The 26,298-nt window shown below is 42.9% G+C and overlaps 2 protein-coding genes across 3 annotated transcripts in view; one reads left to right on the forward strand and one right to left on the reverse strand.

Annotated features, from left to right (window-relative positions):
- Positions 1 to 15,632, reverse strand: part of COL4A2 (collagen type IV alpha 2 chain) — a 145,810-nt gene extending 130,178 nt beyond the window's left edge. Inside the window, exons 1-3 of the mRNA XM_061472775.1 lie at positions 15,545 to 15,632; positions 15,197 to 15,300; positions 14,996 to 15,056 (exon numbers count right to left, since the gene is read on the reverse strand). Of these exons, the coding sequence (XP_061328759.1) occupies positions 14,996 to 15,056; positions 15,197 to 15,240 (105 nt within the window). The 5' untranslated portion in view covers positions 15,241 to 15,300; positions 15,545 to 15,632. The remainder of the gene's footprint in view (positions 1 to 14,995; positions 15,057 to 15,196; positions 15,301 to 15,544) is intronic.
- The window catches only part of COL4A1 (collagen type IV alpha 1 chain), a 123,438-nt gene continuing 112,719 nt past the window's right edge, over positions 15,580 to 26,298 (forward strand). Inside the window, exon 1 of one of the 2 annotated variants that reach the window (XM_061472777.1) lies at positions 15,580 to 15,977. In XM_061472777.1, coding sequence (XP_061328761.1) covers positions 15,915 to 15,977 — 63 coding nt within the window. In that variant the 5' untranslated portion in view covers positions 15,580 to 15,914. The remainder of the gene's footprint in view (positions 15,978 to 26,298) is intronic. The other variant, XM_061472776.1, reaches the window with a different exon arrangement.

The raw sequence follows: 26,298 nt of genomic DNA on the forward strand, positions 1-26,298 counted from the left end.
TCCAGCCATCAGGAAGCATTTTTCACATGAGAATCATAAATGTTGGAATGCTCTATCAAGTAAGGTTAATGAGGCTAACAGCTAGCAGCCAAGGAACATAAAATTAGATGGCATCATGGGTGGATGACAAAAAGGAAGTAATTTCGTAATCATCCTGAAGGCAAGATGCTCTTTGCATATCAACATACATACAGACCCACATTTGCCTTTCACTTACATCTGCAAAAACCAACAAACATCCCTAGTAGAATTACACAGCATCAGTGACAGGATAACCTAGTGCCTGGGTTTTATGGGAGGTATGTAAGAAATGAGAAAGGAAGAGTTATTTTTCCTTAACTGGCTGTGATTTAAAAACTAGATTGATTTTTCTGATTTGCTGTACTTTGCAAATTTCTTATATTCACTTACAGTTTTATACAATTAAGCAATACCTAAAGAAAACCTGTTCTTGAAACTCTTCTCATGAATTTCACAGCATCACTCTGACTTGATGCTGCATGACATTCTGATTATGAATCATGTAGGAAATTTCCATCCAACAAAATCAACACAATATATCTTAAATGGGTTTAAAATATATATTTTAAGTGCCAGATGAAATTTCAGTTAAAGAGATGTGGGCTTTTGGTGACGCCCCATAATGATTGACTCTTTAGCAGTTGTGTAAGTTACATGGAAGAACGCATAACATTTTCACTGACAAACCTAACCAATGTCATGAAGATGGGGCACAATAAAATAAAGTAGAATCTAGATTAAATGCTAAAATGGAAGAGATGAAAATACATTTTAGCACTGCCCATTGTAAATTCTTATCTATAAACAAAGAAACCTGGGGCACAGAGAGTAAGAGGGACTCTTCCTGTGTTACTTGGTTCTCAGGCAAGAGGCATAACAGGGTTTTGATAATCCATCAGTTCAACATGAAGTCCCAGTACCACACTTCAGAAGAGAGAATACAACACTTAGCTCTGTAAACTGAGTAGTACTGGACAAAACCAAGGAGGTCATGCAATTTTCTTAGGTAAGACTAATGAAGTGCTTGGTCAGTTGTGACTGACAATTTCCAGTACGAATGGAAGAAGATTTGGAGAAAAGCCATAGGGAATGATCAAAGACTTGTAAAAAAGGATTCCTCAGTGGCAAATTGCAGGAGGCTGATCTATGTAGCTTCATAAGAAGAAACTGAGAAGGGGTTTAAAACAATTATTTCACCAGATACTGTCATCAGCATTGGTAGCAAACATCATAGACATGCCATTCTCCCAGCTCCAAGTCTGGCTTCGTAATGCTCCAAAATGGGTTAAATGCAACAAGACACTTCTTTCTCTCTCTAAGTACCTACATAATGAAACCAATAATGCTGAGCTCTTTTATCTACCTTGCAAAGGTAAAACAAAAGCTCAAAGACAGATTTTAAAGCTAGATGAATGTGGTCTGTGTTTGTTTATTGCAAGAATAAACTACTGGAACAACTTAGCAAGGGCTGTGATAGACTCTCAGACACTGGAAAAACAAAAAATACAGATGGGATGTTTCACTAAAATTGGCACAGTAATTCAAACATGAATTAAATTCAGGAAATCCTCACAGCCGACATTATAAATATTAGTCTTGTTTTATACATTCCATGTTTTTCTTTACACCAATATGCCACATGAATCAAGTGTACTCTATGAAACTGACTGTACATTCAACTGGTGATAGGCAAGGACTGCAAATGAGAGAGAAAAGACCTAACAGTTTAGTACTGTAAGTCTTACATAAGGAACTGTTATGTGGTGGACTGTCATAGGACTGAAATGAAATATAAGTAATTCCCAGCTGGCTGCTCGTATGATCAGTATTTAAGTCAAACCCCAGCCACAACTTTACTGGTTGATAACAAATGTAGGTGACCAGTTGGGGATATAGTCTGACTCATCCTTCTAAGACCCTATTCAGAACTTCTGGTTCCTAGAAATTCAAAATTGAACCTGCTTACAGAAACATTTCTCATCTCAGACAGAGACATGACATACAACTGCAAAAACCAGGAAGGCCAAAAGATGTATGCAGTGTTAAGTCACTCATTATTACCTGAGGGAGGCTTGAAAAGCAGAACTTCACTAACGATTAACATGAAACTCCAACTGTCAGCACACATGGGTAGCATTTCTATTAATTGTTACCCCGAACATTAAATCCAGTCAATCCTATTGTGCTCTGCTGTTTCTCCCAGCAACCAACAGAAAAGCCCGAATGCTTACAGACTGATCCAAAGCATGCTCAAATCCATTGATTTAAACGGAGTTTCTACAAATATGCTTTAATCTCACTTTAAAAACTGAATGAAAACATTAGACCATTTGATAGCACCATCTTAAATTAGAATTTTCTGTTGAAGACAACATGCTGTTCTGATTAAATCTGGTGGCATGAGATGGCTCTCGTAACACTGCAGTTAATCATTACAAAATAGTTAAGCCAGGAAAGTACTGTGTTCTTCAGACACAGTTATTTAGACTTTAAGAAACTGGTCACATGTCCTTAATAATTAGACAGAATCCATGTGATAATATACCAAGATCTCACACCTCTAAGTCTTTACCAGGCATGCTGAACATACTCTTTGGAACATGTGACCTTTAGGGGCACGTCTAATGTAGCACATAGCAATATAGCACAGAGATTCAAAAAGCAAGTCTCAAATAACCCACCCTGAGTACTGTATCTGGCCTGAACAGTGTGTATTGCAGTGCATTTGTATAATTTGCTAAAGGAATTCATTAGGAAAGCTCTAGCTGCAGAAACACAGGGCTTACTGAAAGTAACTTTTATCTTGGCAAGGCAGCAAGCTTAGTAACCTGCAGTGATGTAAATCAGCAAGCAATAGCATGCTACTCTGAGTGTGGAAGGATATAACATTTCTTTCCCTGCTATTTTCAGTGTTGAGAGGTGTTACCGACAACGTAACGCAACTGCAGTGTGAATGTGTGTACTGGAGGAAAAAACGATTAATGGCCTGCTTATAGCCAACAGGGAGAACGAGTTCCTTCTCCCCCACATGCTTGGCTAGGTAATATTCAACTATCAGCATCGTGTAGATTGAAGCATGGCTTACCTGCATCATGGCTGCAGGAAGAGGAACACTACAGGGATGGACAGGCAGTGAGTCCTGACTTGCTCACACTCCCTAATTAGTCAATATGGCTCTCATGTTGGGGTTATCTTTTATGATATTTGTGGCTCTGCTGTTGTGGAGGCTGATGGACAGTCTGACACTTACGCATGGAGAAGGAGAGCTGTGTGAGTGTACAATGGCCAGCATTTCCAGATCCCCACAGGCTTGGTCGTGAGCTCTGTCCTGCAGCTGGACCCCTTAGGGAGCTGCTGTCTGCTTCTGCTTGTGAAATGCTGGAGCTTCCCCTTTCCTCAGGTCTCCAAGTTTTCTGGTATTTGTCTTGCTGCTTTTAGACACGCAGAGATTTTGGGAACAGATCATCAGATCAAAAGGTCAGAAGTCTTTCCTGCTTGTGCTCTGGAACATAGCCTTTGTGTACGTTGCTCATTTGAAAGATGTAAGGGACAGCTGGCGTTACTAACCAGACTCGCTGCAAAGGCTAAGCAGACTATATAAAATTACATTTGGTTCTGAAGTGACAAGCTACGGCAAAACTGAGTATTTTATCCAAAAATATGAAAGAAAAAAAAAACAAGCCAACAACCTTGTACTTTTATTTTAATTCACAATTTTCCCATGTCCTTTCACAGGAAAGCAGTACCATCCTTTGACAGCAGGCAAACTTGGAAGTAGGAAATACAGCAGAAATTCTGAGACTGAACAGTAAGACTTCTGCAGCTGAAACAACTTCAGAGCAATCAGACCACCAAAAGGCTACAGAATAGTCCCAGGCCTGGCTTCTCAACTACTCAGGAATCGGACTTTCCTCAAATAAAAAAGTACATCTGTGTTTACAGAAAAGTTGTGAAAAGTGGGGGACCTCAAGATGCGAGTTGACTAGTCTTAGGATGGATCTCATCCATCTTTAAACAAACAAACAAAAAAAATCCTGGGTTTTTTGTATGCATATTAATGACTTTGGAGAGTTGACATTTCTGCATAGATGAATGGATTACCATGGGGTTGCCCATCATCTGCATGCAGCACTGTAATCTCTCTACAGACTATGTCTGGGTAGGTAGTAAAACTACTTGACATGTACATTTTCACACCCCTTTATCTCCTGAGAAGTTTGAGCTTTAATCTCCTAAAATTAATTACGCTATTCTATGAAGTCATGTGACCCTGCCTTAATGGAACATTTTTTTTAAATGCCTAATGAAAGATTGGTAGCCTCAAGGCTAGAAGTGCAGGGCCAGGGCAGATCTCAGTCTACCTATAACTCATAACGAATGATGACTGTACTTCAGTTCCTCTCCTTGTTTACAAGTTATTTGCTTTATTGGAAGACAGTGAATGATACATGACTAACACTGAAATCACCTTAAATGAAAATGAAATACCTTGAAGAGGTAGTAAAAATGACATCATCCCTAATTTGAGATGGTATACTTCCAATGAGGCAGCTGACAAGTCTGCAGTCCACCTCATGGAAACTGGATTTGATGCACAAAGAGCTCCCAACATGCTGGTACGATGTTTCTGAGTGCCTGTGATTTGGTCATAGTAACTGAATGTTTTTCCTTGGGAAAAAAAACAACAGACCCGTTGGTTCAAAGCATGAAGCCCTGTTAAGCAGCACAGGATCATGCAAGCATGGTGCTGTAGGGCTCACAGGGATTCCTTACTCAGACAAATTCAAGACTACAGTCCCAACCTTCAAAGAGATTTATGATCTAGCCTCAAGCTACCTTATTAATCACCTATCTACTCAGTGGTGACTCTATGTAGTACTGTGTCCCTAAGGGACAATACAAACCTCAAGCAAGAGATTAGAGTTGTGAAGCAGAGCTAGTATTTTCTTGAAGCTCTCCAACATCTTAGACATAGAACATACCTTATCAAGAATGGCTACTATCTTATTCCCTTGAAGGCACAAACAGACCTATTATGAATGAGTAACAGCAAAGAGAGCTTCAAGTTGCTCATCTTAGACAGAAAAATAATCAGATTAGTATTGGTCAGAGCATGCACTGGATGGATGGTGTGAGATGTTTGGATCTTAATTTGGTGGCATAAATTCATAAAAAGAAATCAATATTAATGAGAATTTTTTTTTTCTCAATTGCTTCCCAGTCCATCTCCCCTATAAGTTTATTTAAAAGATCATTCCTTGTAAGGGATTCAGGTATAGTTTGATGTGTGAAAATAGTACCATATTTTACACTCTTTGAGTCTAATTAAGTCTATTTACTCAGAGGAAAGGAATACTGATTCCTCCAGTCCCTGGGTCACTGAAAGAATGGAGTTCCAAGAAGTCCTCTCCTTATCCTCTAAGACCAGATCAAAAACTAACCAGACTACCTTACAGAAAGCTGCAGTATTAATAGTTTCATAGATAAGACAGCTGGGCTGTGAACTGCCAAACAAATCAAAACCATTGCCATAGGCAAGGACTGGAATAGAAAAGTAAGAAAGAAATCTAGACTGGAAGCTGGCACTGTGTAACTGACAACTGACAAACCCCAGTTCACACCAAATGAGGACAATTAAAACCTCTGCCTTCTACTACTCACCTGTCCTTGACTTTATTCTAAAACCAGAAGGTAAAAGAATACATTTTTGCCATTCCCATGATATGAGTGAACACTCCAGGTGGTCTCCAGTGAGAGGGAGAGAGTTCAAGGAGTTGCACTGCAGTGTACCAAGAACAGACCAAAGTACAGTCATGAAGTGCAGCATAAGCCACCAGGAAACAAGCACGTAGCCAAGCGCTACATATTCCAGCCACTGTCCTTTCCTTTGGAAGGACTATTTTCCCTAGTGCTTAGGCATGACAAAGAGGTCTAGTAAATAGTGTTTTGATGCCTCTGCTTTTGCAATTTTGTTTGTGACCTGTTGCCATTCACATGCTTATTTTTGCCCTTTTACTTACATGATGTAGATATCAACAAATAGGGCATGATAATGTGCCATGAAAGATCATATAAAGGTTAAAACAAAAGTATCAGGAGGGATTTTGGTTTTTTCCTCTGCATAAATTTCTTATTTGAGTGGGTGACATAGCAATACAGTTGCAAAGCAAGCCACAAGTATTCAGAATGCTGAGACACTTTCTGCACCTGGCTGCAAAATAACTCAGCTCTTCTATTTCATCCGTACTCAGGTAAAACTACGGAATACACTGATTGATGTGAGAAATGAGAGTGGGTCCTTACTTCCAGGCAGCTCCTGTCACAGTCTGAAGCACACATGCTCTACATTAGTGTATTAAGTCGCCCCTGCTTGACCATCTGTACTACTTTTGCTGTCAGAAAGGTCCTGTGCATGCCTGTTGCTTGGGCTAGGAAACTTTTGCTTGCTTTGCTTCAGCAAAGATGTTTTTGTGCATGATGGAGGAATCAGTATACTGTAAGGACCACAGGCAGCCTCTAAGGGGCCACCCTGTTTTGGAAACTAAGGAGGATAACTACTGTTATGGTCATGGACAGACCATGCCAATTGACCATGAGGGCAGAGAATACACCTGGGACTCTGTGGTTTACTGTAAGGGATGCAGCCAGAGAGGAAGCAGGCCACAGGCTTTAGCAAGTTAAGAGATAACAGATGTGCTGGCTACCTCGAGGGCATGCACAGAGGATAGAAGATTTGAATCATAGAATAGTTAGGGTTGAGTGACTTTATTCCTATCCCTTTATACCTACTCTTACCACACACCTGCAAAGCACTTTGGAAAAACCCATCTTCAGCCCCACACTGCAAGGAAAATGCTTAAGTTTCCCTGTTCACTTCCTTCTTCCAGCCAGCGTCACTTAAGATTTTCCAAGTGTCATGCAAAGATGTTTGGCGCTGTTTCCAGCAGACTTTCTTTGGCTGGCGGCTTGGGGAGATATGCAGGCTTCCCATGGTCTGCGGCCCCCGTGGCTATTCCCAGCCCTGCGCATTCCTTTCTGCCCACTCCCTTTGCTGTGGCTCAGCCAGGGACACGCCGGCAGCCCTGGCGAGCAGCTCCACTCTCCTCCCAGCACTGCTCCCCACTGTCTACGAACACATGTTCAGGGTGCTGTGAGACTTGGACCAGGTGGCTGAACATCAATTATGAGGCAGGTCAGTGGCTCGAATGTAAAAATGCTTTTCCTCATCTGTTTGCAGCATGCCTGGGGACTGCACAGCAGAGCAAGGACAGCCAGCACTGTGCCGAGAGTGAGACACACATGAGCACGGCTGGAAAAGCCTACTAAGTTTTCCCAGGTTTCTGCCTTAAGATATTATTTTGTTCCCCATGTTTGCAAGGTGCAGCAAGCGTGGGCAGGACCTGACAATGGACACTCCTGCAGTACAGGCGGTGAACCGCTGATTTGTACAGATGCTTGTTTATCCTTTTTCTTTTATCACCGAAGAGGAGCAGGTTTGTTTCCAACCCTGCATTTCCACAGGATCCCAGGCCATGCGGGAAGGGGATCAGCTTCCTGCCAAGCCAGGAGCTGTGGCCTCCAAGGGATGAGGACCAAGGCAGAAGGGCAGCCTAGCTGCTCTGCTTCCATGTCAGGCACCAACAGCCAGAACACAAGTTCCAGGAGCTGCATTGGATGTAGAGACTCAGGAACTCAGAGCTGTGCTTTGGGACAAAGTTTAAACCTAAGGCAATTACTTGTTTTCTAACAGTATACACACACAAAAGAATGACAGCCCTATTTCCTCCCCCCCCGAACCCTCTAACTCCACTTACAGAACAGGACAAATGGAAGGGTTTGTGCTGTGTCCAAAATATTTCACTTTGCCCAACATCCCTTTGTGAACAGCCCACTTCTATAGTCAGGAGATAATTTTGACCAGCAAAGAACCTTTAAAAGCCTGGTGAAATATAAAGGACAAGTATAGTTGGAATAAAGAATTTATTACTTTGTTCCACCAGCCAATGGTGAGAGGAGGTGTGGGCATGATCTGCAGCTAAGACCTGCCAAAAATAAGCCAAGCCCTATTTTATCTGAATGATCTTGACTTGCTGACTTCAGAAAGCTACTTCAAAATAAAGGTTGGGATCATTTATGAATAAATAGGACGCCTGGAATATCCCAGTAAGCGTACATTCTGGGTAACCGATATGATCTAAATGCTCTTCTAATCTTGCATGTCTAAAATAAAAATAGAACTCATTGGTAAATTTAGGTTGAAAATCCATTTTTTTCTCTTGACAAAAAGTTCTGCTTTGACGAACTCTGTCAGAAGAAGAAAAGCCGAGTAATGCCGCCCTTTGGATTCACACTGAAGGTTCTGATCAGTTTTGAAATCCTCTTTGGGCCTTCCAGAAACACGCTGATCTCCCTGTAACTTCCATCGAACTTTAAGCTAACGTCTGCTTCTCCAGCACACGCGTTTCCTGTCCCAGCCTTCCCCCAGCCCCGGACCTGCCGCCTGCCTCCACCGCTGGCAATGCCTCAGGCCTCTCTCCCCAGCCAGCCCCAGGGGAGCCCCGGGGCCAGCCGGCCACCTGGGCGCAGGGCCAGCTCCCGGTGCAGCTGCGCAGCCTCCCCTCGCGCTGCATGGTGATGTGAAATGAGCTGTGTGGGAAAAAGGCCGTGAGAAGTGGGGCTTCCCTCTCGGCCCACCAGCGGATCACTGAATGCTGGGCCTCGGGGCTGGCATGAGCTGTGGTCAGCCATGGGCCACCCCGACCTTGACCTGTGTTAATATCCCAGTGTAACCTCGGCCTGTCCCCATCGCCATGGCCCTGCCCTACTCTCCAGGGCTGCGTCTGACCCCAGTGACCACCCCTGCACTATGAGGGTGAGGGCCCAGCCTCTATCCATGCCTCTTGTCTTCCCTACCCACGTGGGGCAGCAGCCTAAGGCTGGGTAAGTATAGTCTGCACCACACCTCATTGCTGTGACATACAAAAGCAAAAGTGAAAGATGGTGCAAAAGCACATGTGTTCAGAAGATTCAGCAGCCTTGTCAAACAGTAACTGTCAAAGAGGGGAAACCATGCTGCAAAAACATGATGTAGGTGAAGGATGTACAATTACTCATGAAATGCAAGTTCACTTTTCTGGAAGAGCTTTCTTCCTTGCTACACATTATTTCTAGGGTCTGAAGACAGGCTGCTATGCTTGCAAAGTTGTGATTCACTCCAGCACCTTAGCTTACAAATAGACAAAAAAGGGCACATGAAAACCAACCACGTCAGTCCTTAGTCACTCAGAAATACCTGCATCATAAAAATCACATACATTCACTGTGAGCTGAGTCAACTGCTCCTGTCAAGCAGCTGCTGCCATTTTAAAGAAAATAACTGTTGATAAACATCAGGAATACTGCAAACTTCACTGTGTTTTTGATCCTTAGGAGCAAATGAGGTACTGTGAACAGCGCAAGGCATTTGTTTCCTAAGGGAGAAGAGGTTAGAGAAAACAAGCTGCCTTCTTTGGCAAGCAAAGATATCATAACTGTAAGCTACTAAATTAACTTTGAACTATCCCAGGATCTTGGATCAGTATAAAATACAATATAAAGAATGCTCCACTCCTTGACCAATTTTTGGCTTGGAAAAACAAAAGCAAAGAACTGATGGAGTCAGTCTGGTCTCAAACAAGAAATTCATTACTGCAAAAAGGAATAAAAAAGATCCACTAATACAAGCTGTGCTTTTAACTATGGAACTAAAATATTTATAACAGATATGTTTGCTATACTATAACTGAGTAAGCCACAGCACAGCTTTACATCTTGGGTAAGGCAAATCTGTTTGGACTTATAATTTTTTTTTTCCACAAAATTTGAAAACTAAATGCTATGGCTTAGTACCATAATGCATAAAGGCTTCCTGTGGTGCAACTACTACACAGTAAAACCCAGACATGCTACTTTAAAAGCTCAAGGAAAAGTGATGCTGAATTTTTGAAACTGCTGCAGCTACTTTCTGATTAACTTTCAGATTAACATGATAAAAAAAAAAAAAGAGATAATTTTGCTACATGATAGTTTACGTTGCTCTTGTCTCTCAGTATCAACATTTTAACTTCTGAGAAATATGGGACACTGACAGAACTCTATCTCTTCTCCTACCAAACGCAGCATGACTATATATCCTGCAATAACTCTTAAAAATTATTATCGCACTCTGTGTATATTATTGTAGACATTCATTAAGCATGCTTCTGACCTACTCACAAGAAAAAGTGAGTAAAGGATCTATGAGTGGCTTTGCACTGGGAGATTAACATGGACATGTGTGAGAACCTCCTCCTCACTAACTCCAGGGAGACGCAAGGCTTTTAGTGTAACCTGTCTTTAGCCCTAGAATGAGTAACTTAGATCACTCTTAGGATATAACTTCATACAAAGAATAGTCTCTCGAATTGAATCCACACAGTTACAGCAGAAATGGCTCTTCCTAGGAAGAATGATTTATTAATAAGAACTTAGGATCAGTCCTGGTTTCATAAGGATGGCAACAAAAAAGAATTTCAAGGAAGAATTTAAGGAATAGCGAGGGAAAGAGACATTTAAGGAAACTCTCTTCCTGATGAACGGAGCAGACAGCATACTAGAAAGAAAGGACCAGAAACAGGATTTTAAAGCTATGGAACATGACCACATTTCCATGTATGCAATACTTGCATCATATGAGGCCTGACATCATACGATGCTAACACGTGAAATCCTGAGTCTGATCAAAAAAAAAGTAAAAATTCCATTTTGGTAGCCATCGTGCTGCCCATCTACAGCCTGATGCACGCTGTGACCCTCAGCATGGAAACACCACTGCCAGATCAAGGCATGTCTGTTGGTGCTGGTGAAAGTGAGGGATTTTGCATTATATAGCTACCTGAATGCCACCTTCTTCACTCAGCACTTCTCATAGTTCTTTATCAGAGATGCCCTGCCTTCACAGCTCCATGAGTGAATGTAGACGTAGTCCTCTCTGAACTACCCAATTATTCTTTCAAGGTTCAAAGAAATGTTGAATAAAGTGATCAGATGTGCTGGAGGTTCCCCAAAATGCTGGGTTTTATTTTATTTTTTGCAAGGTATCACTGCTCTGTCTGATTTTCTTACAGAGCACCACTCTTACCCAAAGATGAGCCAAACTGCACACTTACAGGTATGAAAAAGCCATGTCTGCCAGTGTGGAAATGCCTCAAATGTTCTAAAATAGTGATGTTTCTCTTTATTGGGAACTCCTAAGCAAAAGGCAGAGTTGTTTTTGAAGCAATGCACAGGTAGGGAGTCTGGTATTTTCAGGAAGAGACAGATAGGCTTTGCATGCACTAAGAAATGTGGCAGAAGAAATTGATATGTCAGATTGACAACTCATTCCTGGATTACCTGGGAAGAACACATGCTCCATTATGCTCTATTATATTTTGCACACTGTGGTACATTCACAGTGGACATGTCCAGCAGGATGGACTCAGTGATTACTTAATCCTGGCTTCTTTCAGCCTGGAAATCCTGGGTTAATGTAAAAAGTGCTCCCATTTCAGTGAGAGGGGTTTCCAGACGGAATGAAACAGGACACACCTGGGAAAACCTGGATGCAGGACAGCCACAGAACACTGACACATTTTAACTCAGAGCAATAATTTAGACACCCATGTCAGCAACCTAATTTCACTATGAAGTTGATAGAAAAAAGTACCTGGTACTTTTGGTCTTGTCTTCTCTTTTTAAGGATTGCTGCTTCTCCCATTTTTATGCCATTCCTACTAATACATCCCCTCACAATGTCACAGAACACAAGAGAATTATATCCTGTAAACTGCTTCAACAGTATTTTTATTTCTATATAAATCTCTGTATATATGTTCTCCCTTAAAAATGTCAGTTGTGATCTGTTGTTGTTGTTTTTGCAAAAATGTTAGTCTAACTTATTCTCTCTCAAATTTCTTTTATTTATCTGATAGTCATTCTCTTCTTTTCTGGGATTCCATTGCTCTCAATGGAATATAGCTTGGGGAAACAAAGAAACAGAACACAAAAAAACACCCCCAAAAAATCCCAAAACCTCCTGCCCCCCAAAAAAAACAAAACCCAAAGAACAACCACAAAATCAAAGCTATTTTCATTAGGGGGAGTTTAAAAATATATACCAATAAAGTAATCACATGTCACAAAACTACTTATGAAGAAGCGTGCTTTGGAAAAGACAAAAGAAAAAATAAATCAGCATTAGCAGAAGATACAGTCTCTCTGAAAAGAAAAACAATAAACAATCCAAGAATTATATTTTGGATGCGATACATTTGCAGGGACAGAAAGAGGGAGAAGAAATCTGCAAACTTGGCTGATCTTTGGGGAGTTAATACAACTTAATTTTTTCTAACCCTTATTAATTCTTAATTCTACAATTTAGACTAGTTCCAAAGTTATTTAAGGCCTTTAACATCACCAGCCAGTGTATGCCAAAGAGTGCTAAAGATAACTGGGGCCTGATCCACACTCTTTGGCTGTGTCTTCTAGTATTTCCATTCAGGGACTCCTCTTCCTTAACGTTCTTTAAGCCTGCAACTGGCAGCATCTCCTCTTGCCTGAGACACCATTTCTTCTTCCCCAGTCCTCAGATATACTAAACATCCTTCTTTTTCTTCCTCTCATTTTTCTCTGCTGAGAAACATCCATCTCCCTAACAGCTAACAGCAGCCTCCAGTCAAATGCTCTGAATTCTGCTCTCTTTCCCTCCATCCTGGCTTTCTCCTTAATCTCATTCTAGTTTCTTCCTATGTGCAGTTTCACTCATTCAACACTTATCTCCAGCAGCTGTAACTCATTCTCACATATACGGCTGTCAAACCCAGAAGCTCTGCTTGTTTCATTACAGGCAGAACCATGACTTTTAAGATCTGGTCCCACAGACTTTAGTAATCCATAGCAGTTCTTTTTTAATATAAGCTAATAAAACACTTTATAACTTCATCAGTACATCAATCTGTGTAACAAATAGTAGAAGATTCAATGTGACAAACAGGATTACAGTGTGAAGAATATGACTGCCAGCAACCCACCTGCAATCACTGAGGTGGTGGTGCTGCTTCCCTGCCACACATACTCTGTGCAAACATACTTGCCCAGAGCTGCTGTCACTGCAAGGAGCAAGACCACTCCAAGCTGCCTATGCCAACCCAAGTTTCTATGAATACAAGTGGTGACCTGATCCAGGCTAAAGTTAGCTTTCACCCTTCTTCACTTTTGGGGTACTGATTAGTTTAAACGAGTAACTTTCCAATGCACCACACAGCTATAGAAAGTCTTGTGCTGACCAAGGGAAGGGAGTGGCATACGGGTGGAAAATGGGATAAATATTTTGGTGGCAATGCTGTTCTTTTTTTTTTTTTTCATGGAAACATGACCAAACTTCCTCACTCATATTCACTGTGGCTTTTCATCTCCTGCACAGCAACCACCTTAGGAGCTGTTAAATCATGGAATTAAGACCTTCAAGCAGGCAAATTTGCTCTTCAAGAGACTAGGGGAAAAACAGCATGTCGACATTCAAGCAGCCATGATCAGACCACATCTACTAAACAAGGTAGCTCAAACACCTCTTCAGTATGCCCCTAATATTAATGCCTCAGACTTCAGTCTACAAACAAGAACATGAAGGAGAATGAACTAACCTATGCTACAGCTAAAGCTCAGGTATTACGCTACACATGCTACAGCACAACTTTACAAAAATAGGAGTCATACCACAACAGCTGCTTTTGTTATGTCAACTGATCCCAGTGATTTCATTACCAAGCCTAAACCACTTGCATTATCATCAGCCTGCTCTGGTTTCAGCAGCACACGGTAATATTATCACCCATTTAGTACTACTCAGCAGAATGATGTTTCTATCAAAACATGGCAAAGAAAAGTAGCACGTGACACTGGAGGTCCTAGCTGTTGTCCCTTCCCATGGGGCTGTGGATCCCCAGCCTGCCTGCACTTGCTCAGCCATGATGTAAAGACATCAAGCAGCCACGCAGACCAATGGGTAAGCTCTGTGTGCCAACTGCACATGTGGCACAACCCCTGCTGCAGAAGCCCTAACATTTCCCATTGCTTAATTATCTTATATCATCTTACCATGAAGGTGTAACCGCAACAGATATCTAGAAGCAGTGCAGTCATAAAAAGGGGATGAAAGTTGCAGACAGTAGGACTGGAATCTAAGTAGGGTAGCTTAAAAAAAATGTAATCAAGGTCCCACTTGCCCATGACCACGAAGCTTTACCCATATGTGGCGGTTGACAAATGCAGCCACAAGGCCTGATCCAAAGCGTACTGGCATTAATGACAATTTTTCCATTAAAATACAGTTAAGCTTTGCAACAGGCAAATGTTGCACTCCCATATACGTTATCTCTCACTTCTTTCACATCCCTGTGATGATGACCCGAGCCACCTTGACAGCACCTGACCTACCTATTTTGGTTTTAACAATTTAATTTAAACAATTTGTTTATAAACATGCTTCTATTTGTGTAATAGCCATAACATCAGCTTCTCAGTCCTCAGATAAGGTCTGTACTTCACTGAAGATATTTTATTTGCAGGTTTACTTCTCCAAAGTACTCTCTGTTATCTATAGCACTGCATTTGCTTTTCTGACAAAAATGAAGCAGCTGTGGGGCTTGCTTCACTATTGCTTTAACAAATTACCCAATCTGAGCAAAAGTAACAGCGGAATACTTCAAACAACCTGTCACTGGAGCCTTACGCTTCTCTGCTAAACATCATGTTGTTGAAGGCAGTTATCTGTAAGGCTCGCAGAGATGATTTGTCGGTTGTTTCTTTTAATGGCATGATAGATAAGCCATCTGGCAAAGTTCTTCACTTTCTGGTACCAAGGAAACTGCTTTTTCCTCCTCTCTCCTTCGTAAAAATCATAAGGCATTTTACTTACGGCATCCACTCGGACAGCTGACAGCACGACTTCCATCAGGATCAGCAGAAGCCCCAGATCCCTGCAGGGAAAGGTGAATAAGCATGATATTATTGTTTTAAACCAGCCCAAAACAAGCACGTGACAAAACTCTGCCGCTGAAGGTGACAATACGACTTTTAAGTAGTTATTTTCAAAAGCCTACCGAGCAGAATTACTTACTGACAAACAAAAATACGTGCGCAGGGAAGCTGCGAGATGTCCATTTTCGCTCCTTCTCTGCCCTGGGGCTCGTCTCAGGGCTTCCTCCCGCAGGACGGCAGCTCCTGCAAGGCAAAGAAGAGCCCGCACATAACGCCATTTCCCCCGCCGGAGGTCTCCGGGCTCGGCGACGCCGCTGCCGGGGTAAGGAGCGGCCCAGCCGGCCTTGGGGCGAAAGGCGAGAGAGGAGGGGTATTGCGTCGCAGCCACATGCGTGAGCCTGACCACCGACGGGAGAGCAGTGCCCGCGCCTCAGCTCCTTCCCAGCCCTAGCCCCTGCCGCCGCCCTGCCCCGCGCCCGTTCCTCACCGTTGCGCGCCGAGCCGCCGTGCCCTCTCGGGCGGCAGCGGCGGTGTGGGGCGAAGGAGAGGCGCGCCTGCCCTCCCGCCACCCACCCGTGGCAGGAGCAGGAGGAGCAGGAGGAACTGCGGCCAGTGGGGAGCGGAGCGGGCGAGGTTGCGCCCTCCCAGGCAGGGTCCCCGCCCGGGGGGAGGAGAGGGGGCTGCCACCGCCCATCTGCTACGGCGCGACGAGTCCCTCACCCCCCAGGCATTACAGGCGCCGAGGCCGGCACGGAGGGGAGTGGAGCGCATGTGGGGCCGGCCCTGCGGAGCCCCACGCTGAGCCGCCGGCGCAACGCCGCTTCAGGGAGAGACGGCGCGGTGCGGTGCGCGGCAGCATGCGGCTCTGGCTGGGCTTCGGGCTGCTGCTGAGCGCCGAGCTCAGCGCCGTGTCTGCCGCGGTGAGTACGCGGACGAGGGATCTTCTCACGGGGCAGCGCGGGGACGGGACAGGGTCTGCCTAGCGTCTGCCCGGCGCCTGCACTGCGCGGCGCCGCGGCTCTCGGGAAGGCGGAGCAGCCAGGTGGGCTTGGCGGGGATACCCTGTTGACCCGCGGCGCTGCGCCCGTTCGGCGGCCCTCCGCGGGCGCACACAGGGGAGGCCTCCCCCCAGGACCGGCGGCGAGGTCCCTGCTACAGCCGCGGGACGGGCCCCGCCGTCCGGTATCTCTCCCACGGCTCTGCTCGGAGCGCCGCTGGCTGGGGACGGAGTATAAATCGCTCACCCACCCATGGCTTAAGAGTAACGAGTTGTGTGTCCGCGCTTAAAAAGAAAAATAAGAGTTTTTCTACGGAAAAAAAAAAGAGAAAAAGGATAATAAATAAATACTTGGTTGCTTGGATCCCAGTTGCCGTGCTCGCTGCCTTTGACCTCCTCGATGGCAGTAGTCCGGAGACCAGAAAGGATCCTGATGTTGTTAATGGTTGAAGTTGAGTTTTGGCACTTCTCCCGATGGAGCAGATTGAACTACAAATTAAAATCGAAAGCATGCAAGTAGTCTGCAAGTTTTGCTAAGGGAGCTAATTTTATCACTGAGATAATAGCTATCTGCTGTCCTTAAGTTAAAGGACTTTCTTTCCTGGTGCTCCTGGAGTGTTTGTGCTGTTCCTTGTGTACCTCTTGAGTAAAGGGCAGTGACATAATAATTTGAAATGGCTCATCTTTTTGTGTCTCCTTGCTTTCTTGCATTTGCTTAGGTTGATCCTGTCCTGGTGAAATTTGGGAGTACAAGAAGCTCATCAGTAGGCACGTGCAGATGGATTTTTTTGTGCTTCCTGCTTATAGATGTAGGATCTTGTACTAGCATTTTAACCAGTAGAGAAAGTATGGGAAAGGTTCATATTAAAATTTTTCTGCCGTTTCAGATGAGATTAAGTTCTATAATGAATTATAATATCTCTATGTGGCCATGGGGATGGTATGTATGCCTTGAATCAGCTGAAGAAATGCACTGAACTTGTCTGTTGCTCCTAGGCTGATAGTATCAGGCGTACTGTGGTTGCAGTAAATCACTTGGTGATGCACCTCTGACATGATTCACCCATCACTTGGCATTAAGCTGTATTCCTTTCAGGATATAATTAATTTTCATTAATTAAAGTCTTTTGAAGTAAATGATTCACATTTGCACTCTGAATTTGGTATTCCTGGAGGTATAAATACCTGTTTGTGAGATCTGTTCCCATCTTGAGCTGTGAAGTCATTGGGTAAACCATGACTGTCAGTCAAAGACAGAAAACTATGTAGGGAAGAGGTGTTTATTAGAAGACAGTACAAACTTTAGAATTAGTTGTACAATTTCAGGTCTTCTGTAGTAACTCTGAAGAGGCTCTGTTTTAGAATTGTCCTGTATGTGTGGGACAGGTTGTTTTATTTATGCCCCACCACTGGCAGTGTTCAAGGCCAGGCTGGACAGGGTTTTGAGCAACCTGGTGTAGTGGAATGTGTCCCTGCCCATGGCAGAAAGGTTGGAACTAGATGATCTTTAAGGTCTCCTCCAAACCAAACCGTTCTCTGATCCCATGGTTAAAGATTCCTTAAAAGTATAATCCGGTGCTTTTAATTACATTATGAAGTTATCCTTATAATTGATTATTCCTTCTATGCTGTGCTGACTGCAGATTTACAGTTCCTATTCAGCACCACTGGGAAACACAAGTACGCTGTGGAAGCTGAGCTCCTTGAAGTTTTGTAGCATTAGATAAACTTCCAGCTGTACATGGGTGGCATTTCAGCCAATGCAGTTCTGTTGGTGTTGTCCCCAGCTCCATGCTATTGCCCATCATTAGCAAACGCCCTCAAGGTGAAGGAAACTGCTGTTGGCCTGCAGCATACCAGGGGTGGGTGGTGGTTTCTTTTTGGAGGTCTTTAAGCTAGGCTGATGCCTCTGAGTAATTGTGGTGGGATGGTCTGATCGACTGTATACCTGGGCAGGACTTCTCACTTCTGCTTTTGGAGAGGTTGCAGAGCTGGCCCAGTGCTCCCGTAGTCCTCAAACAAATGTGTTCCCACTGTTTGCATTTAAAGAGTAGTCATGTTAGCAGAGGACTCCATGGTAGGCAAGGTTATATGCAGTACTGCTTGCGACAGTCTAAATGGAGTGATCACTTTTCTTCTGTATAAAGTGATGCTGGTTTCCCAAAACAGCTTATATTAACTAGATTTTTTTAAGAACTTGTATTTGTGAAGCCACAGCCTTGTCATGCTCTTAATTCTTCTGCGGCCTTCATCACAGAATCTCTGAAGCTGGAAGGCACCTTGGAGATCATCTAGTCCAATGCCCTGCTTAGAGCAGGGCCAGCTACAGCAGGCTGCTCAAGGTATGTCCAGCTGGGTTTTGGGTATCTCCCAAGGATGGAGACTCCTCAGCCTCTCCGGGCAACCTAGTTGGTAGTGCTTCATCCCGTCACAATAAAAAATGCTTCTTCATATGTGCTTCATGTTGTGCAGGGGTGACTAATTGAGACTTGAGACCATGTCTGTGAATGCACATGTAGCAGAAGCAGCTTGTGCTTGTGTTGTTGGTGGTGATTCTGCAGTGTAACAGAATCGCCAGGCTGGCAGAGTGAAAAATTGGTTTTATCGCTGACATATCTGTGATTAAATACATACAAGGAGATTTGGAAGGACTGCTCTCTCAGAGGCTTTGACGTAGCAAAGCCAGCCTTGAGCCAGCTACTGTCAGGATCACGTGCCTCAGTACAGAAAAGGGAGCTGCTTGCTCCCTTGCAGCTCCCACCGGTTGTAATTTTATCACTATAAAACACATCCAGATGTGGCACTAGAAGCTCAGTGTTTTTTATGTTGACCAACTATAATTAAAATATTAATTAGAGCCTACTGGGCCTTTGTACTGTTCTGTGTTCTTTTTAGGCGATTAACTTTCAAATTTTAAGGAGAATAGCGTAGAAGAAAGGGCAGTGGATTTAGATGTTCCCAGGTTAGGCTGAGAGACTGCTCCCATGAGATGGTTACAGGAGAAGCTTGTTTTGATGGATCTCTGCAGGGGCTCTCATTTCTGACACTCTTCAGGCTGCCATTTCCTTTGAAGAAAGTCCATTTCCTAACATTAGTACTGCTTGGTTGAGAGATGACAATGCCACAGAAATCCTGGTTTCATGTTTCGGTACCTTGTCAATGCTGCTGCAGCTCTAGCCCCTGTGCTTCCTGCAACAGGGCAAGATCCTCCAGCTGTGCTTGAGCCCTGGAGCAAGGCATCTTCCACATAGGTGGGCTGGCTGCCATGTGCCCCTGGGGGAATGATGCAGATGCCCTACCTGGGCTTAGCAGTCTCTCTGAATTCCCAGCCATCTCCCTTTCCACTTTTAGTGTTGGCAAAACAGGAGCTGGGCTAGAGCTGAGAACAAGCTCTGTCCAGCGACTAGGGGAAGGCAGGCCAAAACACTGATAGAAATATGCATAATTTTTTCCACAAAGGCAGTGCTGATTCCACTAGTGCTGTTTGTGCTGAGCCTGTAGTGGCAGCTGGGGATGTGCTGGTGGGAGGCCAGGAGGTTCCTGTCCCCGGGCAAACCCTGTCTAGGGAGTGGTGCCCTGTCCATAGCCAGGCAGAGGCAACTCTGCTGTATCGCTCTCACGCCTTCCTTGTGTCAGCCCTCCTATTTTTAAATTGTATTTCGGACTGCAGTCTGACACACATAATTCTAGGCCTAAACAATTGCTTTCAACTAATCTGAATAATTTTTTGGTTCCTTTTTCATTAAAAAATGTGGTTTATTGAGATGAAGATGTACAGAACACATAAATCAGGAGCAGAAAACAAAAAAAAAAAAAAAACAAAAACAAAACCACCAAAACCACTGGGGCTTTTGGCATGTGGCTGAAGAGAAGTCATATGACTGAGCCTGAATGATTGGCAGTGCTTCACTTAAGTGTGCTTTTACTAATGAATTAAGACTGCATTGGGTACCTGCCTTCTGCAGCTATTGTGTCTAGGGCTGACAGCTGTCTTTGATGCTGAAACACCTATCACCTGAGGCCATTTGGCATCTTTGTCTCTGAATGTCCTCAAGGACTTGTCAGTACCAAGAAGATGTCCAAAAAACCATTGCAGGTTTCAATTCAGGATGGAGATGAAGTCACTTCAATTCAGAAATGTGGCCAGAAGGAGAGACCCAAATGACTTCCCTGTAAGTTAAGCACCTGTCAGGCTTGAAGGGCTCAGAGGGGAATGGCAAATATGTTTGGTTTTGCCTGCTGGACTATGGCAGGATGCAGGAGGGTCTGAAGAAGAGAAGTACAGCACTTCCCTTTCTTCCTGTTGGAGCGAGGTGGCTTGGCAGGAAGAGGTATGAGACCTGGGGTATCCAAGAGTGTACCCCAGAGGGCTATGAGAGCTTGGGCAGGCAGGTGGCCTTCCAGCCTGTAGGAAGGAGCACTTGCTGGGGGAGCAGTGGTTGCTGGGTTTGTTTCTCCAGTCTCAGCACCTCCCCCGAGGAGAGTCGTTCGATCAATATATATCCAGAGCAAAATATATAGGCACATCTGGGGATGAAGGAGCAGGCTGGGTGACTCTGGGGAACGTCCTTGTCCTTGCTGTTCATCCTATCCACTTCCCCTCTCCTTCTGGCCACCTTTTGTACAGCATCATGCACAGGGTATTGTGAGAGAAGTTAGGCTGCTTTGGGAGCACATACCTGTTTGCCACTGACTGTGTTGGAGAATGCTTTTCCTGGGCCGCCCTGAGCAGTCAGTCGTGACTCATCTCTGCGAACTTCATTCCTGGAGCCAGCTGATGAATGTCAGCAAACGCAAGTGCGTTCCTGGACCATTATCCCAAGTAGCACAGTTTTCAGTTCTGAGCGTTTATGTGTATTGGATGCCTGCAGGACTACTGCAGTGTTTCGTTGCAGCTCATCCGCTTGGCATATATATATAATCCTGGGGTACAATTAGGCTATGTAATTCCTGAGGTTATGCTGGATATAATGTCAGCTCCCTTGGTCAGGTAGAGAAATGTGTTATAGCTGCTGCAGGCAGCTAACACAACTGTTTAAAATGTCAGAAACCATCTCTAGGAATAGGCTTATGAATATTGTTCTTTTTATAGAACTAGACTAAACAAAGGAAGATTCAACAACCTCAACATGAGAATAAATTGACTTACTTCATCAGTGTTTAAAAGTTGCATAGTGCTCCCTTCCCAGAATTTCCATTGACTTTCCCATCACAAAGGCCCTTAACACCTTGCAACAATTGGTCAAAGGGAAGAATTTGGTCATGGACTATGACCTGATTTGAAGAGCAACCTGTGACTTTAGTGAGTAGTTGAGGGTGTGAAGTACTGCAGCAATTTAATGATGTTTGTGGAAAGATAAATTTTTGATTTCTCTGGATTGTGTCTGGCTGGAATTATTCTTGGTGATTTAATACAACAGAAAAGTGTAAATGGCATTAGCCCTCCCAGGAGTCTTTATATAGCAGTATCTTGGACAATGTGGAAGTAAAATACAGAAAAAGTTAAAACATTGTCAATATGTCAGTTACTACCATTATACCATTCTAATATGAAGTGACTTGCATTAAAGGAAAAGGCAAATGTTCTTTATGAACAGCATAAGCAGATAGTGCAAAAAAGCATGGTCTGATGTTACTCTGGGATGTATAAATAGATAGAGGATGATTAAAAATTTCATCAGAGAAAAATTGTGTGCATTATAGCTTAAAGTTTCTATTTAATATTGGGAAAAACATATGTATATAAGTAGGGAGGTTTGAGTAAATGTTTCAAAGACCAAAACCAGACTGTTTAATCTTCCAACATCTCTGACATATTCTCTCACAGAAGGAGGAAATTGTGTGAACTTTCTAAATAGAAAAAAAGAAAAAGTACAGTATTATATATTTAAAAGCACTTTAGCTTCCAGTCACTTGTACTTTGCTATGCTCTTTTTAGATCTGGATTTACTTATTAGCACTTTGATTGATCCAGTGTCTCAAATATGTTTTTTTTAGGAAATTTCTTACTTTGTGCCTGCTTCCATTGCATTTCCAACATGGGAAAAAACATTATAAGCCTTAAGGCTGTATTAGCTCTCCCTACGGGTAGGAGCCTCTGATTTGCCAAGTCATCAAGTGTCTGAAAGCTGGTACTTCTGAGTTCCAGTGAGAATTGCTTTTATACTATGATTATATGATTCTATACCTGTGTTGGGTGTTTCAGTGGCATCGGTGCAGTTGTGGTACAAGGTGCTGAGGCATGGGAGCAGGCAGCAGGTGCCATGGGAGCCAGTGGCCTGGGAATCTGCTTGGGTGCAGATGAGTCAGCCTTGCCTCACAGCCCACAAATAAAACTTCTTCTTTTCTTTTTTTTTTTTTTTTTTTTTTTTTTTTTGGCCTGGATTGGCCTGGATTGCCTTAGAGTAGCATAATAAAAAAGCCATTACCAAAGATGAAATAAGGGAAGCCAGAGAAGAGCTGGAAAAGGATAGGGTGAGTTAGATCTTTCACATTCAGAAGGGATACAACCTTTTACAGATAAAGCATGGGACAAACTATCTATTACTCTGGCTGTATGTGACAATGTATACCTTAGAGAACATTTCAAATGCTACAGCTGGGAGCAGACATAAGGTCTTGGGTGGGTAAAGTTTGTCACCTCAGTGAAGAACCCTGTCCAGCTGTTAAAGTAGGAGCAGAAAAGATGCTCTGAAGAGCTCTATTTTGCAGACTCCATGCTTCACCTCTGAATTGAAATGAGATAAAAGCCACAAGTCAGCTCTAGATGTTGAACTTCTTTAAAAGGTGTCAGAGGTCTGGTGGTGTTCCCTAGCATTTGCTACAAGAAAATGGATTGAGACAATTACCATTTCTTTAACATTTCATGACATTCTTGAGGCAATTTACATTTTCTCTACCACCTTAAAAAAAGCTGGACATTTTTTCTTATTTTTTTGCCTGTGTTTGCCTCTGCTGCTCTGGGATTTATAATCTCTCTGGCTACAGGGGAGGTCTGTGGTTTCACCAAGGTGCTCAACTTTCCTTTTAGCCAAGGTGTCCTCTCATATGTCTTCTATGCATGAGGATGTTGTCTTAACAGTGGTTGTGAACCTGGTAGAGCGTTTCTAAATGGTTTTGTGGGTGAAAGTGTTCTAATTCATCAGTATAGCTGCTGCCATTCTTATGTGATGATTATTTCTATAGATACTTGTGTTGGGAATTCACGGTGAAGTTGTTATCATTCATGCAAATAATCCCTAATTTAGGGGAAAATGGTTTATTAGCTGGTTGTATTTTAACAGATAATTTATGGGGTCCTTAATTGAGTGTGTGGATAGCAGAATGAGACAGGTTTGGGGGTTTTTTTCCTTTTTTTTTTTTCCCCTTCTTTTTTCTTCTTTTGTCATGACAAATGTTTTAGTTGTAGCTAAGGGATAAAACAAATTAGCCCATTTTCACTGGATAGCTATGTGCTGACTGGATATTTGAAGTCTTTTGGTCTTATTAGTCCAGTTATTTATGTAGTGGAAGAAAACTTGCTTTCTAGTCTACTGAAGACTTCTGTTTGAATATTTGATAATCTAAAAGCATTGAAACAAATCCTAGGATTGTAATGAAAAACCCAAATAAGGCTGTAAAATTACACTGGTATGGACTTATGGAGCTGTAAAGAATTAGAACAAAAGTCTGAGGAAAAATTAGTACATTAATGGTTTGCATTCATAGTGCACATATTAAGGGAAAAATCAGCTAAGTGAGGATGAGGGTAGACTCCAACATTCCAGGAATTTTCGGATTGTGCTTGAAGCTCTGTCCCTTTTATGGCAATGGTAAGTCAGTTATCTGCTAGCAGAATAAAAAAGGATAAATATTGGCTGCCATAAAGCCAAAAGGCATGTGCACGCGGTATTCAGGGCCAAAACTCATAAGACTTTAGCTGTAAATACACATGTAGCTTTAACAGTTTGTAAGAACAGGAAAGACAGACTAAAACTACTTAAATGCTTGTAAAATTGCAGCTTTGTTTGGGGAAATTATGATTTTTATTTTTATTTTTTATCACTGAAGCTATCAGATTATTTTTCTTTAGCTGAATTCTATTGACTGGGGCTGTATCTTTGTTAAGAAGAGTTCAGTTTTTGGAATCACTGTGGAAATATTTAGAGAAAAACAAGGACTAGCAAGAGGTATAAACGTAAGTGAGAAGAAAGTAAAAAGGTTAAAATCATCCTAGGAAGTCTGTCAGTTTTATCCTTTTTATTTTTTTTTAAATGGTACAATGACTCTGAGGAGTTAAGGCTGCGTGACTTATCCCAAGTGGCTGGAGCAGAAACCAGGGTGGGAAGCATCCCGGAAACCAGGGATTAGAAGAGATTGTCAAAAACTTGGTATTACAAAAAGAAGTCATGAGAGAGGGAAAGAGCCAAATGCTCGAGCCCTACACTTAGTTTTGCTTAGTTGGAGCACAACTGTGGGAGCTGACTGGCTCCTGGCCCCTGTCACCGTTTGTGAGGACCCCCAGCTGGCAGTCCCAGTCTGGAAGGTGTTGTTCCTCTGATCATTACTGATAAATCCCAGCTGGGGGAGGACTCAGACATGAGTTCTGGCGCTTTTAATTTTTATGCTGTGTAATCCTACTGTCTGTGACTTTCTATTGCTATTTTAAAACTTGCTTCCCATTATGGACCTCGGTGATTCAGCAAATGTTGTACCATTTGAGTTAAATAATGTCTCGGCTCACGCCCTTGAGAATGCCAGAATAGTAGTCCAAATCATGCAGAAAAACAAATCCATCTTGCTGGGACATGCCTTTGAACATGTGCTTTGATTCACACTGGTCAGACAAACAGTAGATGCTGAGTTTTGATGCATTTTCCAGGAATGGTGTACTTGGTTGGGATGGAGCTTGTGATCCTGAACAGACTGGATGCGTCATGAGCATAGAAAAGCTTTGGATCATAGCCCTTGGACCTGCAGGCAGGCAACTACCTATCTCAGAGTGATTCTAGCTCAGTGCCCTCTGTCCTGTCAGGTGCAAAGTCATTTCCTCAAAGTTGCTAATGATTTCAGATTCCATTTAATTCCTTTTTAGAGTAGTTAAAGGGGCTAAGGATGTGGAAGGATTTTTTTTTTATATCAGCAAGGAGACCAAAGAAGATGATGGTGACAGGGCAAAGCCTGGAAGAAAACTGCTTAAGTCAGATATGAGAGATTATTTTGTGAGGATGCTTCTGTGTGCTATGATTATAAGGCTCATGTTTTCTTCTTAATGTCTTCAAATAAAATCCTCAAAGGATCAAGCTTAGCAAGTGATTGCCTCATTACCCACTTGTGTCATCTTTGCAAAGGTAACATACACACCTATTAAAAGGTGTTTGTTCTGAACACCTTCTGTACGTTCAGAGACACTTTACCATGGGAACTGTTGGTACTGGAATGGACTTGGCAATGTGAGAGCAAGAGGAGAAGGTCTTTGCGATCCTGTAGGTAGGCTATTCCTGGATGTTTCCAGGTCTTCAGAAACTACAACTGCACAAAACACATGTAGGATATTATCAAGCCTGACTGAACCTTTGTTAAGGCCTGAGCTGACACTTGCGTGGTTCCCTGTGCAGCTTGAAATGAAAGCCAGCCTATTATGATTTTGGTCCAGAGTTTGCAAATTACTAGTTCTATGCACAATTTTAGTCACTTATATGATATGAGATACATCTGTGTCTTGACGGACATGTAAGTCTGGAGTCCATTTCAGCAGAATGCATTTTATATATGTTTAATGTAGATATACCATTTATTTTATTAAATAGTCTCCTGATGGTTAAAATTAAATAGAATTCTCCTAGCTTATGAAAGAGAGGAGCATGCAGAACTTACTGCAATGCCAAAACATCCCATGTACTGAGTGTCTATCTTCTGTTCAGCTCGGGTTTATTTTTGCTCCACTGTTACCCTATACCGTAAGGCCCATAAGCAGTTCTTTGTTTTTGTAAATCCCTATTTATTATCACAGATTAAAGTCTGGACATTTCATGAACAGAACGTGGAAAGTTCTGCATTTCCTTCTGTGTGCTTGCTCAAATGCGTGCCATGATTGCAGCAGTAATGGGCAATTACACGGAACAGGTTTGCAAATGGCACACTGTGTATCTATACTGTCCATGAGAAATGTGTGAAATTTATTGATACGGGAAGATGCATGTGTGGTTATGTCATGTCCTGTGTTGTTTTTGATAACACCCCTCGATTTCTAATAAATGCTGTTC

Source organism: Pezoporus flaviventris, unplaced genomic scaffold (genome assembly GCF_033815535.1).
Source record: "Pezoporus flaviventris isolate CSIRO_AGI_PZ_B2104156 unplaced genomic scaffold, CSIRO_AGI_Pfla_v1 ptg000072l, whole genome shotgun sequence".
NCBI lineage: Eukaryota > Metazoa > Chordata > Aves > Psittaciformes > Psittacidae > Pezoporus > Pezoporus flaviventris.